General features: G+C 37.4%; 1 protein-coding gene across 8 annotated transcripts in view; it reads right to left on the bottom strand.

Moving 5' to 3' along the window:
• Nucleotides 1-268: 268 nt before the first annotated feature.
• PWWP3A (PWWP domain containing 3A, DNA repair factor) overlaps nucleotides 269-13,251 on the bottom strand; it is a 28,899-nt gene continuing 15,916 nt past the window's right edge. For all 8 annotated transcript variants that reach the window (XM_054013529.1, XM_054013526.1, XM_054013528.1 and 5 more), the window contains exons 8-14: nucleotides 12,251-12,330; nucleotides 11,475-11,535; nucleotides 9,433-9,508; nucleotides 8,345-8,395; nucleotides 5,857-6,284; nucleotides 4,718-4,806; nucleotides 269-3,170 (exon numbers count right to left, since the gene is read on the bottom strand). In XM_054013529.1, coding sequence (XP_053869504.1) covers nucleotides 3,083-3,170; nucleotides 4,718-4,806; nucleotides 5,857-6,284; nucleotides 8,345-8,395; nucleotides 9,433-9,508; nucleotides 11,475-11,535; nucleotides 12,251-12,330 — 873 coding nt within the window. In that variant the 3' untranslated portion in view covers nucleotides 269-3,082. The remainder of the gene's footprint in view (nucleotides 3,171-4,717; nucleotides 4,807-5,856; nucleotides 6,285-8,344; nucleotides 8,396-9,432; nucleotides 9,509-11,474; nucleotides 11,536-12,250; nucleotides 12,331-13,251) is intronic.

Here is a 13,251-nt window from a genome sequence, read left to right as displayed (position 1 = left end):
AAGAATAAGTAAAACACATTAGTGTACATGTTGAAGGCAAAGTTATCAAAATGTTAACAATAATATTGACAGGGGATCTTAGAAGGTTCAATTTAGATAAACACAAATACTTTTGGATGCTTACTCAAAACCCTCCATGGGTTAGAAATAAAACAGACAGACATAAGTTAAACATTTTAAAAGAAAACCACTTTGCTGACAGAATATTGGAAGTGCTATTTTTAAACTGTACTGCACATCCCAAAGAAGAACAAGCTACTGCTTAAAATCGTTTCTTTTTGGTTAGTCTGCTTTATTAAAAATTACAATACAGGACACTGCTTTCTTATATTCACCCAGATGTTATCTTACAAGAAAAACAAAATATTTCAACACAAATACTGTCATTTAATGGTATTTGACATACCCATAGTAGGAAGAAAACAAAAATCAACTCAGCTATCAGACAATACAAAATGCAGCTGGAAGATTTTTTGGTTAAACTGAGAGCAATGGATTACATGAACTGTATCTGAAGCAACTGAATTTATTTAAACAAAGTAGAAATAATATACCTTTGAGAGTTCATGTCTTGTTAGGTACCAGTTTTAGTTGGTATTTAAGAAACTGACGTCACACAAAATACCATAAAGAGGTAAATACTGTATATAATAGAAAGTAAATATTACTGCATTAGGCAATATCAATCTGAATGTACTGTTAAATTTAATACATCTTATCATGGGAATTCAAAAAGTCTTCAGATTTATCTGTACTTTACAGAAATGGTCTATGCGCTTTCTACAATGAGTGGAAAGTATTTGTTATCCCAATTAAGTTTACAGATCCAATTAAGCCTTTGGATACATATGTGCAGCACCCACTGAAGTTAATGACAGCCAAATGTGGATTTGAGTGCAGAATTTGGCCTTAATATACCCATAAAAATAACAGTTAAAAAAAAAAAAAGAAAAGCTATCTAGCCTTTGGTTTCTTGACGATAATAATGTTTACATTTTGTTTTTAATATTTTCAAGGCTAAGTTGTGCTAGGCACATATTAAAAACAAACTTCAACATGATGTACTACTTTAGGCCAATTCATTCTTGGTTAAAGTGCAATTAGATTAGATATTACTACTAGTTTGTATTTAAAAAAAAAAGTCTTATGGTAGGATGTGATTAGAAGAGGAAAGGGGAAAAATGAACATGGAAAAAGAGTGACACATAAATAAGGCATCAGAATTTCTGAGGTTACTTCTCCCCAGACTAATTCGAGAACATGAGATATTAGAATTTCAGCTATTGTGGCATTGTTTAGAAGTCCCATAACCATTATGGGAATATTGATGAAAAGTGCATGTGTGGTTATGATTTATTTCAGGAGGGGAAATGGGTATCACATTGTGATTTAAGCCTTTCCCTGCCTTCTTTCCCCCAACTTTAAGAGATCTACATTTGGTGTGGCCCATTATCTCTGGGAACAGTGGCTGCAGTAGTTTTGTTAAATCTCTCTTCTGAACACGAAGCTTGCACATTGTAAAAGGAGATAGCACCAAGCCTCAGAAATCTCCATCTATAATTAACATCTGCCAAAGCAGCTTTCAAGACCTTTGCAGAGCTCAAGGTATATTTATATAACTGGCTTGTAATTAAAGGTTTTATACCATGACAAAAAGTGTATATAAATTGCATTATCCCTTTTTGAAAAAGTTTTAGTGAAAAGTAATATGAAAGTACGTTTTAGTACGATATCCTCACATTCATTTGTTACATTCATGTTCTTAATACACCTATTTAATAGGTCACTAAACCATTTAAGGAGGATGGACTCTGAAGATACAGTGCAGTTAGTGTCATTTGAAGAACTATTCAGATGAGTACAATATATATACACACATAATATCAATATGCCATTTTACATTCTATTTTCTCACAAGGAATTAGATTTGAAAAAAATTAAGCTACATCATTTAATTCCATATAAATCAAACTACACCTCAGTTCAGACTGTATACCACACCCTGATCAGAGATTTGCACTACAAATAGAATATAAATAGCTAACCTTTTTGATTGGCTCTTCCCAAATTAAGATGTATTCTGATGTCAGCCAGCTTCACTGTAGGCCAGCCAACAGTAATCTGTTTGCAACACGCTAATGAATTTGTGATACCATGATGTGAACTGCTTCTAATGCTGGCACAGCTCCAGAAGCACGCAGATTTGATTTCTGAATAGGCTAGACATAAAAGTGCTAAATGTATGCCTAGAAACTGTGGTTTCATTAACCTACAATATGCTAAACATGACACTCATTGAATTTATTGCTTCATCTTTCTAAATGAGGTGAAGCGGATTGTATTATAAAATAATTTTAGTGTGTTGAACGCCTTCTCTTACACTAAAGTTTACAGTTGCCCTCTTAACAGAAAGAGAGCTTCTGTGCCTTGGGTTTCATTAACGGGTGGCATTTTTATTTCCCCATAGGTACATAAATTAAAGTAGAGCAAGAACAATCAACCTCTGAAAATTTTAAAAACAGGAAACCCAGTATATTTAGCAGTAATGAAACTACCAAAGCATACTTGGCTATAGAAAATCCTGTAACTCTACATTTCTATCACAGATCCCTCTGATGGCAGACCTTTGTTTCCAAAGATATTCTGAAAGGCTAATCCACACAAAATTAAATACAAATTACATGATTATGTCAAAAGCCTCAAAGCATTTGCCATTTATCCTCTTAGATTGTTACGAATGTACATTTCAAGTAGGGTAGGGTGACGTCAAGCTAACTGACTAGCAATACGTCCATAAAAATTTATATTACATCTTTGTAAAATTAATTTTACAGGGAGTTCAGTATTATATCATTCAGAGGAAAGCAATGAGCAGTTCCATTGAACAACAAACTTTCAATAAGACGTAGAAGTACAACTGCATCCGAAAGAACACGGCACTCTGAAGACTCAGCACATCCACTAAAGAATATTTACACGTTGATAAAAAAGTAAAAATATTTCACAATTTATACAAAAAATTGCCTTCTTCATGATATACATTCAGTGCCAGTGCAGACTTTAAAGCTCCCTACCGCTGTTGCTATACGCGGTCTTCAGGGGCAAGGTCAGTCTTCAGCAGCTCCAGTTTCTTTTTTTCTAGAATTTCTGTGTCAAATATTTCTCTTTCCCTGAAAAAAACAAAAACCCCGAACATTGCACTGAACTTCTGCATTTAAAAATAAAAACTTACTTTCTTCTTAAAAATCAAAAAACACACCCAAAACACACTATTGTCAGTAGGAATATTTCCAACATTTAATCATTTCAGCACTCGGATAACGAAAGAAGTTAGCTTTACAATTGTAAGTGGGCAGTCAAGGTACATTTTAAAAATGTAAGCATTTTAGAATATCTGTTAGTTATTTTTAAATACTGGCAATCTTGGTCTTCATCTTGTCTAGAAGTTTGCATTTTCACCATTACAAAAACATCTAAACTAGTTTTTAATCAAAAACTGATTACAGTAGAACCTCAGTTACAAACACCTTGGGAATGGAGGTTGTCCGTAACTCTGAAATGTTCATAGCTCTGAATAAAATGTGATTGTTGCTCTTTCAAAATGTTTACAAATGAACATTGACTTAACACAGCTTTGAAACTTTACTGTGCAGAAGAACAATGCTGCTTTTAACCATCTTAATTTAAATGAAACAAGCACAGAAACAGTTTCCTTATCTTGTCAATTTTTCTTTTTTAAAATTTCCCCTTTATTTTTCTAGTTTACATTTAACAGTACTGTACTTATCTGCTTTCCACCCCCACCCCTGTCTCTGATGCTGCCTGATTGTGTACTTCTGGTTCCAAATGAGGTGTGTGGTTGACCAGTCAGCTCATAATTCTGAGGTCCTACTGTACATGCATTAAGTGAAACTGAACGGGAGTCTCCATTTCCTCTTCATATTCAAATTATCCCTTTGTATAGGTCACAACTGCGCTACATAAACAATGACTAGTATTATGCAGTAATCTTCTATGCACCAATTTAATTGGGTTTAGTTACGGTTGCTCAATACATATCAGCCTATGGGCTGCTCTAACTTCAGAGAGAGGGATATGGTCCCTAAAGGCCCACATGCCAGCAGAGAATTGGCTCCACTCTATTCCCCTCCCCATGCCACTCCGAACTCACTTCCTCCCCTGGTATGCCCCCTTATGCAAGGGAGGAGGCTGGCAAAGGCACACTGCACCAGCATTATGTGAGTTAAGAATTCCCCTCTACCAGCAGAATTCACAACTGGGCCGCTGCAGCCACATTACAACCTCTGAGCGCCACGCATTCAGCATAAAGGGGATTGAACTGGAGCAAAGACTCTAGCCCCCCCCCCCTTTTTTTTTTTTTTTTTTTTTTTTTTAAGTAAGATGAAAAGCCAAATGGTAAGTTTTTAAGGAGTTAAAATTTCTGACAAGTTTCCATGTTGGAATAGTCAAATCTTGCTTTAAATATGAATACAGAGTAATATTTTTGCAAAAGCTGAGGGACGGCTGGAAAAGCCCACTTTTGAGACCATTTTAGTGACTGAGAAAACAAGGTAAAACCTAATGAGTCTTATTTCCTTATGAACTGGAAGTTGGGGCTATATGCTGATTTGTTATGCAAAGATGGGTGAGAATCAGGCTAATTTCTAGGCAAAAAGTCTGACAAGTAAAATTCTGGAGATTACAATAACCACCATACCGTTTGCTGACAGATGGTCCCTTTATGTACTTTTCCTCTGCTTTCTTGTAGTCTATATCATCCACAGCAGAAATTGCATAAATGATGGCCTGTAAGAACAGAGTTTATTGATACTAGTGAAAAATTAAAGATTAAATTGTATGCACAATAATCTGAAAACAGCAACTGAAATTGTCTCAGCAGATGAACAAAATTCTGGAATAAGGTTTTACCTTATTTAGTAAAGTTCGCTCATCGTGCTTTTAGAAAAAAGTGTGTATTTAAAGAAATGAAATTCAGGAAATAAACTTTTCCTGTAACCCACTTGGAAGGATCTTTTTGCAGCCATAAGAGCTAGAAGTTTAAATTTTGTTTAAAAGAAATTTTAGTTTCTATAGAAGTTGGAAAAGTTCCTTACAAGGATTTTTCCAGTTCTTTTTATAGGCCACCTGACAGAAGTATTTATAGAGTTTAGGAAAAGTTGTTTGTGTAATTTTCTAAAAATGCAACGATTGGAATAATAAAAGCATTTCAGAGAGGCAAATTATAATTAGCATACTGTGAGAAGCAGTCATCTTCCCTAAAGGTAACATTGTGACACCAGAAATACATGAGCCCAGAGAGCTATTGTATAGCACTCTTATTCTACAATAAGGCAATTTTGGACAAACCATTAATGTTTGATTTTTAAACTGGTGCTTACATAAGGAGTTTCAGAATAGATCAAGCTGGACAACGGTTTATAAATGGAGATAGAGCTGCCGTTATGCTGGTGTGCATACTCACTTTTCAACAAGATAGCAACACCAGCAGGAGGCCCAGAATGCTAATTTGGCACTTTGTTTTCAAAGAATATTTAAAAAAACATATACATGTAAGCTTTCAGATTGCTGTGCTGAACCAAATGGACACCTTTGACCTCCCAAGGCTGAGCCACGTAAACGTGGTTTAATAATAATAATAATAATAATAATAATAAAGGGTTCAGCTTTTAATCTTAGTTGCCTAAATCCAGAGTCAGGCACTTAATCTGAAGAACCCAAGATTAAAAACTGGGCCCATTAATTTTAACTTGTCTAGCTCAAATATCACTCAATGCCTAGGGAACATTCAGCAAGTCTCTGAACCCAGGTCAAACAACAGTAAAGATGTTCACTTACTTCAGGCAAAAGGACATCCAAAATAAATTTTATTCTATCACCATTTTTTACATCCAGCTTCCTGGTATCTATTTCATGACAGACTTCTTGCAAATAATTCACCACGCGGTCCAACTGCTCTTCATCCTCAAGGTAGGTCTCACAGGTCATATACCGACTTGAATTCAGAAATTCTCTCAGCCATCTGGACTGCTTTTTGCTTTTCAAAATAGCCAAAAGATGCTCTTCTGCCCCCTTTGTCTTCACTATGAAGTCGACTATCTTGGAGTTGGCTTTGTCTCTGGCGGCCCTCGTTCTATCAGGAAGAACTTTCTTGGAGGGTTTGATAGGTGGAGTTTCTGACAAAGATTCTTCAAGGTCTTCCTCTGCTATGACTGGGAAGGTCATTTGTAATTTACCTTGATTAACTTCTTTTCTAACTGGATAGCCTGAAAGGAAAGCCAACCTTAAAGTAACTGCATCCAAATACACCACAGATAAGAAAAATAAAATATTTTTGATTCTGGAAGATAAACCTTTAACTGTGCCAGAAAAGAAACTAAAGAACTGAAATTCGGATAGAAGTGGTTTTGAAATGTGTTTGTTCTCAGAACATAGGAGTTCCCATGCTGAAGTGGGCCACTTGTTGATCTAATGTGGCATCAGGTCTTCATCCGCAGCCAATGTCTGATTGACAAAGAATGAAGCCACCCCATAATGCACACTGCTATTTGTGCAATTCTGGATGACCGGGAGATTGGGCCGCGTGAAGTAAAAAATAAAACAGGAAAGATTCCTGCCTAGTGCTTGTACGTATCAACTTATTCCTTGAAGGGTGACAACAGAGGTCTTCTCTAACTATGATCTGTCTTGGGTATGAAAGTCATTATCGTTCGCTTGCGTATAGAGCGGCACACACTCGGAGAGATACAGATAAGGAGTCTTTGCCTCAAAATGCTTTCTGTCCAAAAGACAGACAGCTGATAAGAGGCACCGAGAACCCTGAAGGAGTGAACTTCGATTTTACCTTCATCCTAGTCACTACAGTAGTAGATCTGACCAACTCACCAAATACCTCATAATAGGGCACGTTTAGGACGGAGTCTGTTCAAGTGAGGACAGCATTACCAGGGGATAGAAGTGGAAGGAAAATGCAGCCTGGGTTGTTAGCAATATGTACATTTATGGAGTCTATTAAAAACAGGCTAAATTATGCCCGTCATTACATCTGCTCTAAAATGAACCATGTCCAGGAAAATAAGCCAGTGCACAGAAGACATGGCATTTTGCTGGGAAGAAGCACTGTAGTCAGGACAGAGGGCAGCAGCTGAGGAGGAAAGAAAAATGATTGGTGCCATGCCAGCAGCAGGAGTCAAGAGAGTGGCCAGGAAACGAGAAGAGAACTTATCACCCAGAACTGTAGAACAGGCCTAGGAACAGAAACCTCTCCTAAAAGAGACCAGCAGCCATCTTTGGCATGAGTTAGGCAGCACCTCCACCTTAATCTGTATGTCAGATAACATGACCCTCACACCTGCCATTGTCATCTGCAGGCTTAGTGCATCCCTCTTTTCCATATTATGCTATAGTTAGCGTATGAGACTGTGCAGGAAAGGTCAGTTTTGACAAGTTTCAAAAGGCAGGTTGTTTGGGGTCAAAATGATTTGTTTTGGAATTTAAGTTAATTTATAAGAAAAAATAAAGGTCAAAATCAAAATGTTTTGATTGCTCTTCTGATTTCACCCTCCACCCCGATTTTCAGTTTGCCAAAACGTTTAAGATTTACTTTTTGTCCCAATTCAAGATGGGAAAGTTTTCAAAAATTCAACAATTCTCATGGGATAGGAAAACGGTTTCCTGCCTAATTTGACATTGAATGCCTCCCCTGCCCCCGAATGCTTCTCTTGATCCCTCTTCCTAACATTCCAACTCAATCTTTTGAAGTCTTGATGTTTTCTCTATATCCCCTAATAGTTGGAGTGCTTAAGCCTGATCCTCACTTCCTTATTCTGGCAGCTCACCCATTTTTTACACCTGTTCTCCCTCCCCAGCTCACTGTGAAGAAGCAAGTACTACCTACAAACACATGGTGCAGGTACCTTGCCAATCATTTGCAGTGTGTCAAATAAGGGAAAGCCCCCCAGGTCTTAGCAGGTGTCTTGAGAAAAAAAAAAAGTAGTATGGATTTCACCCTGCCCCATCTCTTTTTCTCTGGGGGCTGCACTGACGGGAAGAGATGAAGGCAACTAGATATTTCTGATCTGACAATATGAAACAACTGTTATTCATGTGCACGAGCACAGAAAAACATGTGCTATAAAAACTGACTAAGATATTTTTAGTTCCAAAATTAAAAGGCAAGTTAACAGCACAATTTTTAGGCATCCCTGAAGTATGTTGTCAGAAAATCTAACTGCAAGAATTTGGTAGACTAATACATAGGAAGCTATCTACACTGGCTGACATGGACAGGGGAAAAAAAACCCAGCCTCACCATGGAAATACTTACTGATGTCATCAGCACAGTATTCCAAGAAGGATCCTGTAAAAGAACGACAACCTGAAAAAAAATAAAGGAACTTTAATCAATCCAATTAGAATCTCTGAAAACAAAAGTTTGAGATTTTCTACGCAAAGACTGCACCTAAAGAAACTTTACAGCTTTTAGGCAAATATTCTAAATGTAAGGTGCTGTAATCAAGATCTGATTCAACCATTAAAATACTTTAGTGCAACAGGCATACAGTGTGCAAATTTTAAATCAGAGAAGCCACTTAAAGTGCCATTACTGATCAGGTGAACATTTCCAAGCTATGAAGGGTATTCAGCACATTATCTAAACATCACATTGCTCATAATACCGCACCTTTCACCTGAGCATTTCAAAGTCTAAATACTGACCTGTCTGAAGGTGTGGCCCAATAGTCTAATGCCAGAACCGAGAGCCAGGAACACCTGAGTTCCAATCCCAGTTTGTAGGGCAATTCTTTTGGCCATGAGCATGTCACTTGCCTCAGCTTCTTCCTCATCTATAAGATGGGGAAACCTACTTTTTAAAGAGGCATTGTGAAGATTTGTCAGTCTGTAATGGACTGTGTAAATATTGATTATTTTTTCAGTTCCCATGACATCCAGCCCACGGCAGGTGGCCCCTGTGAAGCCCGCAATGCATGGTGCTACAAAATTAGAGCGACCACAGAACCCCTAGCACAACTAACTCATAACTGCGGTGAGGGGAGCAGAACAGGAATATGTTTTCTTGGCTTTGAACATTTTCTCTTGCAGACTTGATATAATATATAAACTAGAAAATCAGGTGTATACGTTTTTTCTGTGGATTCAAAGCACATTGAAAATATTGATTAATGAAGACTCAGCATCCAGTGAGGTATAATCATCACATAGGTGGGCAAACCAAGGCACAAGAAGGAAGAGTTAACTTCAGCCTGCAATAAATCCCAGGTCTCAAGTCTTCTACTCTACCACAATGTCCAGTAAGTATAAAGACCTCAGCTATGCCGGATCTAAAGAAAGACAATATTGCAATAGATATATACTAGAAAGGACATGGTTGACAGCCTTGACCCATTTGCTTACCTACTCTAATTCTGTAGTCAGCAATCAATTCAATGCACCACTCAATTTCCTGGCTGTAGTCCTCTTTGGCTTTGTCCTACAATAAAAAAAGTCAACAGGTTGGATTTAAACTGAATAATTCCTCCTCTCTCAACCAATCAAAAAAATAATGCAGGGATGTTTGGTCAGTGTTTTTCTGCAACAGAGTAATGTGTCCATTTGCCATCATAAAATGGATACGTCTTGCTTATGAAATTGTTTGTTTCTATTTCCAAGGGGAGAAATGGTTCCCAAGTTTTGGGACTGCATTACAGAGGAATCTGAAGATTTCTTAAGGCTTGCAGAAGTGCAAGCTAACAGGGGCTGAGTTTGCAATTAGCACAGAAGTAATTAGATTTTTAAATGAGTATGGCTCCACAGGTTACTCAGATTTTAACACCTACCCCATTTAGGGTTAGAGTTACTGATGGAAGCTGGTGAACACTCAGGACAAGTCATCTTCTGGGAGTCCAGTCACACTGGGAAGTTGATTGTAGAATGCATTTGTTTGACAACCCAGACAGAATGGTTGTAGGTGCCTGAGCACTCTTCCCCTCACAAAGAGCAAGCTTTACTTTATACACTCCAAACCAGCCAACTACATTAACCGACTGACAGAAAACAGCATCCGCATCTCCCTGCTTCACAGGATGTACACAACACCCACAATTCGGTCAATTTGTTGGTCTTCAGCCTTGTAAACATACACACACTCCTTTCCCACTTGCTCTTAGCTGCAGGTTTCCCTCTGCCAGAGCTCACAGGTGAACTGGGATATCTATTCTAGGTCAAAAGGGCAGTTAAAGCTCATCTTACTCAGCATCAGCGGGGAGAGAACATGGCTTGCAGTTCCAAGGCAGAGGGATTAATTTTGTCTATTACATAGTGTAACAGCTGTTTGACCCATATAACCCAAGAACAATTTTATCCCTTTAAAATGGTTAAAATACATTTTAGAAATCTATAAGCTTTCAATGTAGATTAAAGAGAGTACATACTATTATGAATCCATTTCAAGGATATAGAAAACCCTATTGAAATCAATGCACTTTGTAGACTAGTACACAATCCACAAGAATACACATGCTAGAAGGCGCTAAGAAGAACATTCCTAGTGAATATAATGTAGCTCATCTTACATGTTAGACATTTATGAGAGAACTCCATCCACACTGAATAAATAATACAAAATATTAAGTACTTTTAAAATACTAAAAACCTGAAGACAATTCAAATACAAGTTTTTTGAGAAAGTACTTTGGAGAGTCTTTTGGATTATTTGCTTATGGATTCCTTCTTGGCTGGGCAATGCTTTTGGCACTTGTCTTTTCAAGGTTTGATTTGAATTTTGAAAGCCTAAAACTAATTTCAATGAAAATGCAAACGCTCAGGAACAGAAGCAATGCACTGTGCTGCTGTAATAAGCTGGAACTTCAGCTCAGTCTCAACTTCAGCTCTATGCTCTAGTTGGGTAAAAAAATTTATGTAACTACTAACTGGAGCATTTATGACTTACCAAACTGCCACCCATTTAGACAGATTCAAGCAAAAATTTCTTTAGGCCTGGTCTATGCTCGGAAACTAAAGAATGCTTTCTGCAATGCGTGCTGAATGTGGTTTTGTCCTAAGAAGATAGTTAAAGGAAGCCAGATGCTGACAGCCATTAGCTATGGATTACCTTGCAGGTACAGGCGCTTAGAGCTTTGAGCTTGGAAGCAGTAAGTCAAACGAAAACCAGTTCCAGAGACAATCCGAGGTACCCACCCCAAATGCACCCTCCTGCCCTCCATTCTGAAAGACATATCATGCCTTGAATATCTACATTTAATTACTTTGTTCAAGATTGCATTCCAGCTGAAAAAAGTTATACGAACAATAGATTTGAAAAAGAGGTAAGATATATTTGCATAAAATTTGATTATGGACTAAAGAACCAATTAAGGCCAATAAGTAGGGATTCAGTTTTAAAGTAATGTCATATACTGAAGAAAAATGTGACGCCTGCTTCTTATTACTGTACTTACTATTAGCTTCTGCTTTTCTTTACAGTCAAAGTGCTTTAGATTTTTGAGACCTATAGAGAAACTTCGTGGGGAAAAAAAAGGGGGGGAACATAGTTAGTGCATACAGACAAGCTTAGATTCTCACCCCACAGCCCCCCAAATTCTACATCTTTCTGCAGGTTAGGTTGCATAACTAGTTAAGAATAGAATTTGTACCAGTTTTAATTCTTATAAGCTACCAGTTCATATTCAAGGAATTGTTTGATGCTAAATTGGGTTAGGCACAAGACAACAGAACAACTGATTTAGGAGTAACATTGACAAACTTTGAGTGAGGCTATGTCCAGTGGTCCTCAGCTACAGAGATAAAGATGGCCACATGAAGACTGAAGTGCAAGTTTAAAGTTGCTTTGCAGACTTAAGCCAACCCACAAGGACAGGCACATCCACCTTTACTCAACATATGAGGTTTTGTAAAGTTAAGAATCCTTCTGTATGATCCGCAACACACTGAACAAAAGTTTTATAAAAGCCATGCACATTTTAAGGGGTGGGATGAGGAAGACCTCTCGAGGTTGTTGGCAGTTGTAACAGGATTCCATGGTGGATATGCCATTAACAGCTAAGAGCTACTTTATGCCAACTCAAAACCAGAATGATTGGCTGCGCTAGGCTTCATACTAGCAAAAGGAATTATGTTCAGAATGCCTCCATTACCCTGGTTGTTAAGGCACTTAGCACAATTCTAACAAATGGTAAGTGAAGTTAGGAAACTAATCAGAATCAACAAAATATACCCCTTTGCCTTCTTGTTATTCATACCCGCTTCTATTAGCAGCACGTTTGCTTTTTTATATTTCCGCGTCACTCTTTTTATCTGTTGAAAATATAAAGACAAGTTAACATTCTAGAAACTGGATTGCTTATAAAGCAATCACATTATTTCCACTTGCATTTTTATATATTGCTCCATGTATCATTACAGAAAATAGATTAAACTTGACGATGTCTAACAGGCAAACAAATAAAGCAAATAAAATTGGTACATTAAGAACAGCATGTGCACACATGGCTTTGTTAGTTGTTTGATTATGCAATTTGTTTTACTTCATTTGAATTTATTCCCTTATTGCTGCACACTGGAAAAAAGCAAAGTAGCATGATCAAAACAAATTTACAAATTAAAGACAAGAATAACTGATAATTTAGAGTTAATTCACCTTTGGATGCTATCTGTTAACACTGTATTATGATGTACATTAATCATTCTTTCCTATTCAGAACAGAGTAATGCGTGTTATCAGCCACAAGAGGGACCACTTTGCTGGCTGTTCTGACAGGTAGCAACGTAATACAATGCAATGAATAAGGAGGAACTCATGAGATTTCACTACCTAATAGAATGGGTTTCAATGGAGAATTTATTATGTACTACAAAGCTCTCTGAGTGATTATCACCTTCTATACTGGAATCTGTAGCAAGTGCTCTATCTTTAGACACCAGACTAGTATAGGGTGACCAGATGTCCCAATTTTATAGGGAAAGTTGGGATTTTGGGGGCTTTTTCTTATACAGGCACCTATTACTCCCCACCCCGTCCCGATTTTTCACACTTGACATCTGGTCACCCTAGACTTGCAGCTACACACTTCAACAAGCATGTCATCCTTAACATCTATCTCTTAAAGGTGACTGATGAGTTCCCAGTGACGTCTGAAAAGCAAAATTTTGGGCTTGTGCCCTTTTTTCTACTTTATAGGGTTTAAAGATTATGTCAAGAGATTTCACAAAAACACA

Source organism: Malaclemys terrapin, chromosome 24, assembly GCF_027887155.1.
Source record: "Malaclemys terrapin pileata isolate rMalTer1 chromosome 24, rMalTer1.hap1, whole genome shotgun sequence".
NCBI classification, from domain to species: domain Eukaryota; kingdom Metazoa; phylum Chordata; order Testudines; family Emydidae; genus Malaclemys; species Malaclemys terrapin.
The sequence above is the reverse complement of the archived record's forward strand: the minus strand, read 5'-3'. Positions and strand labels throughout refer to the sequence as shown.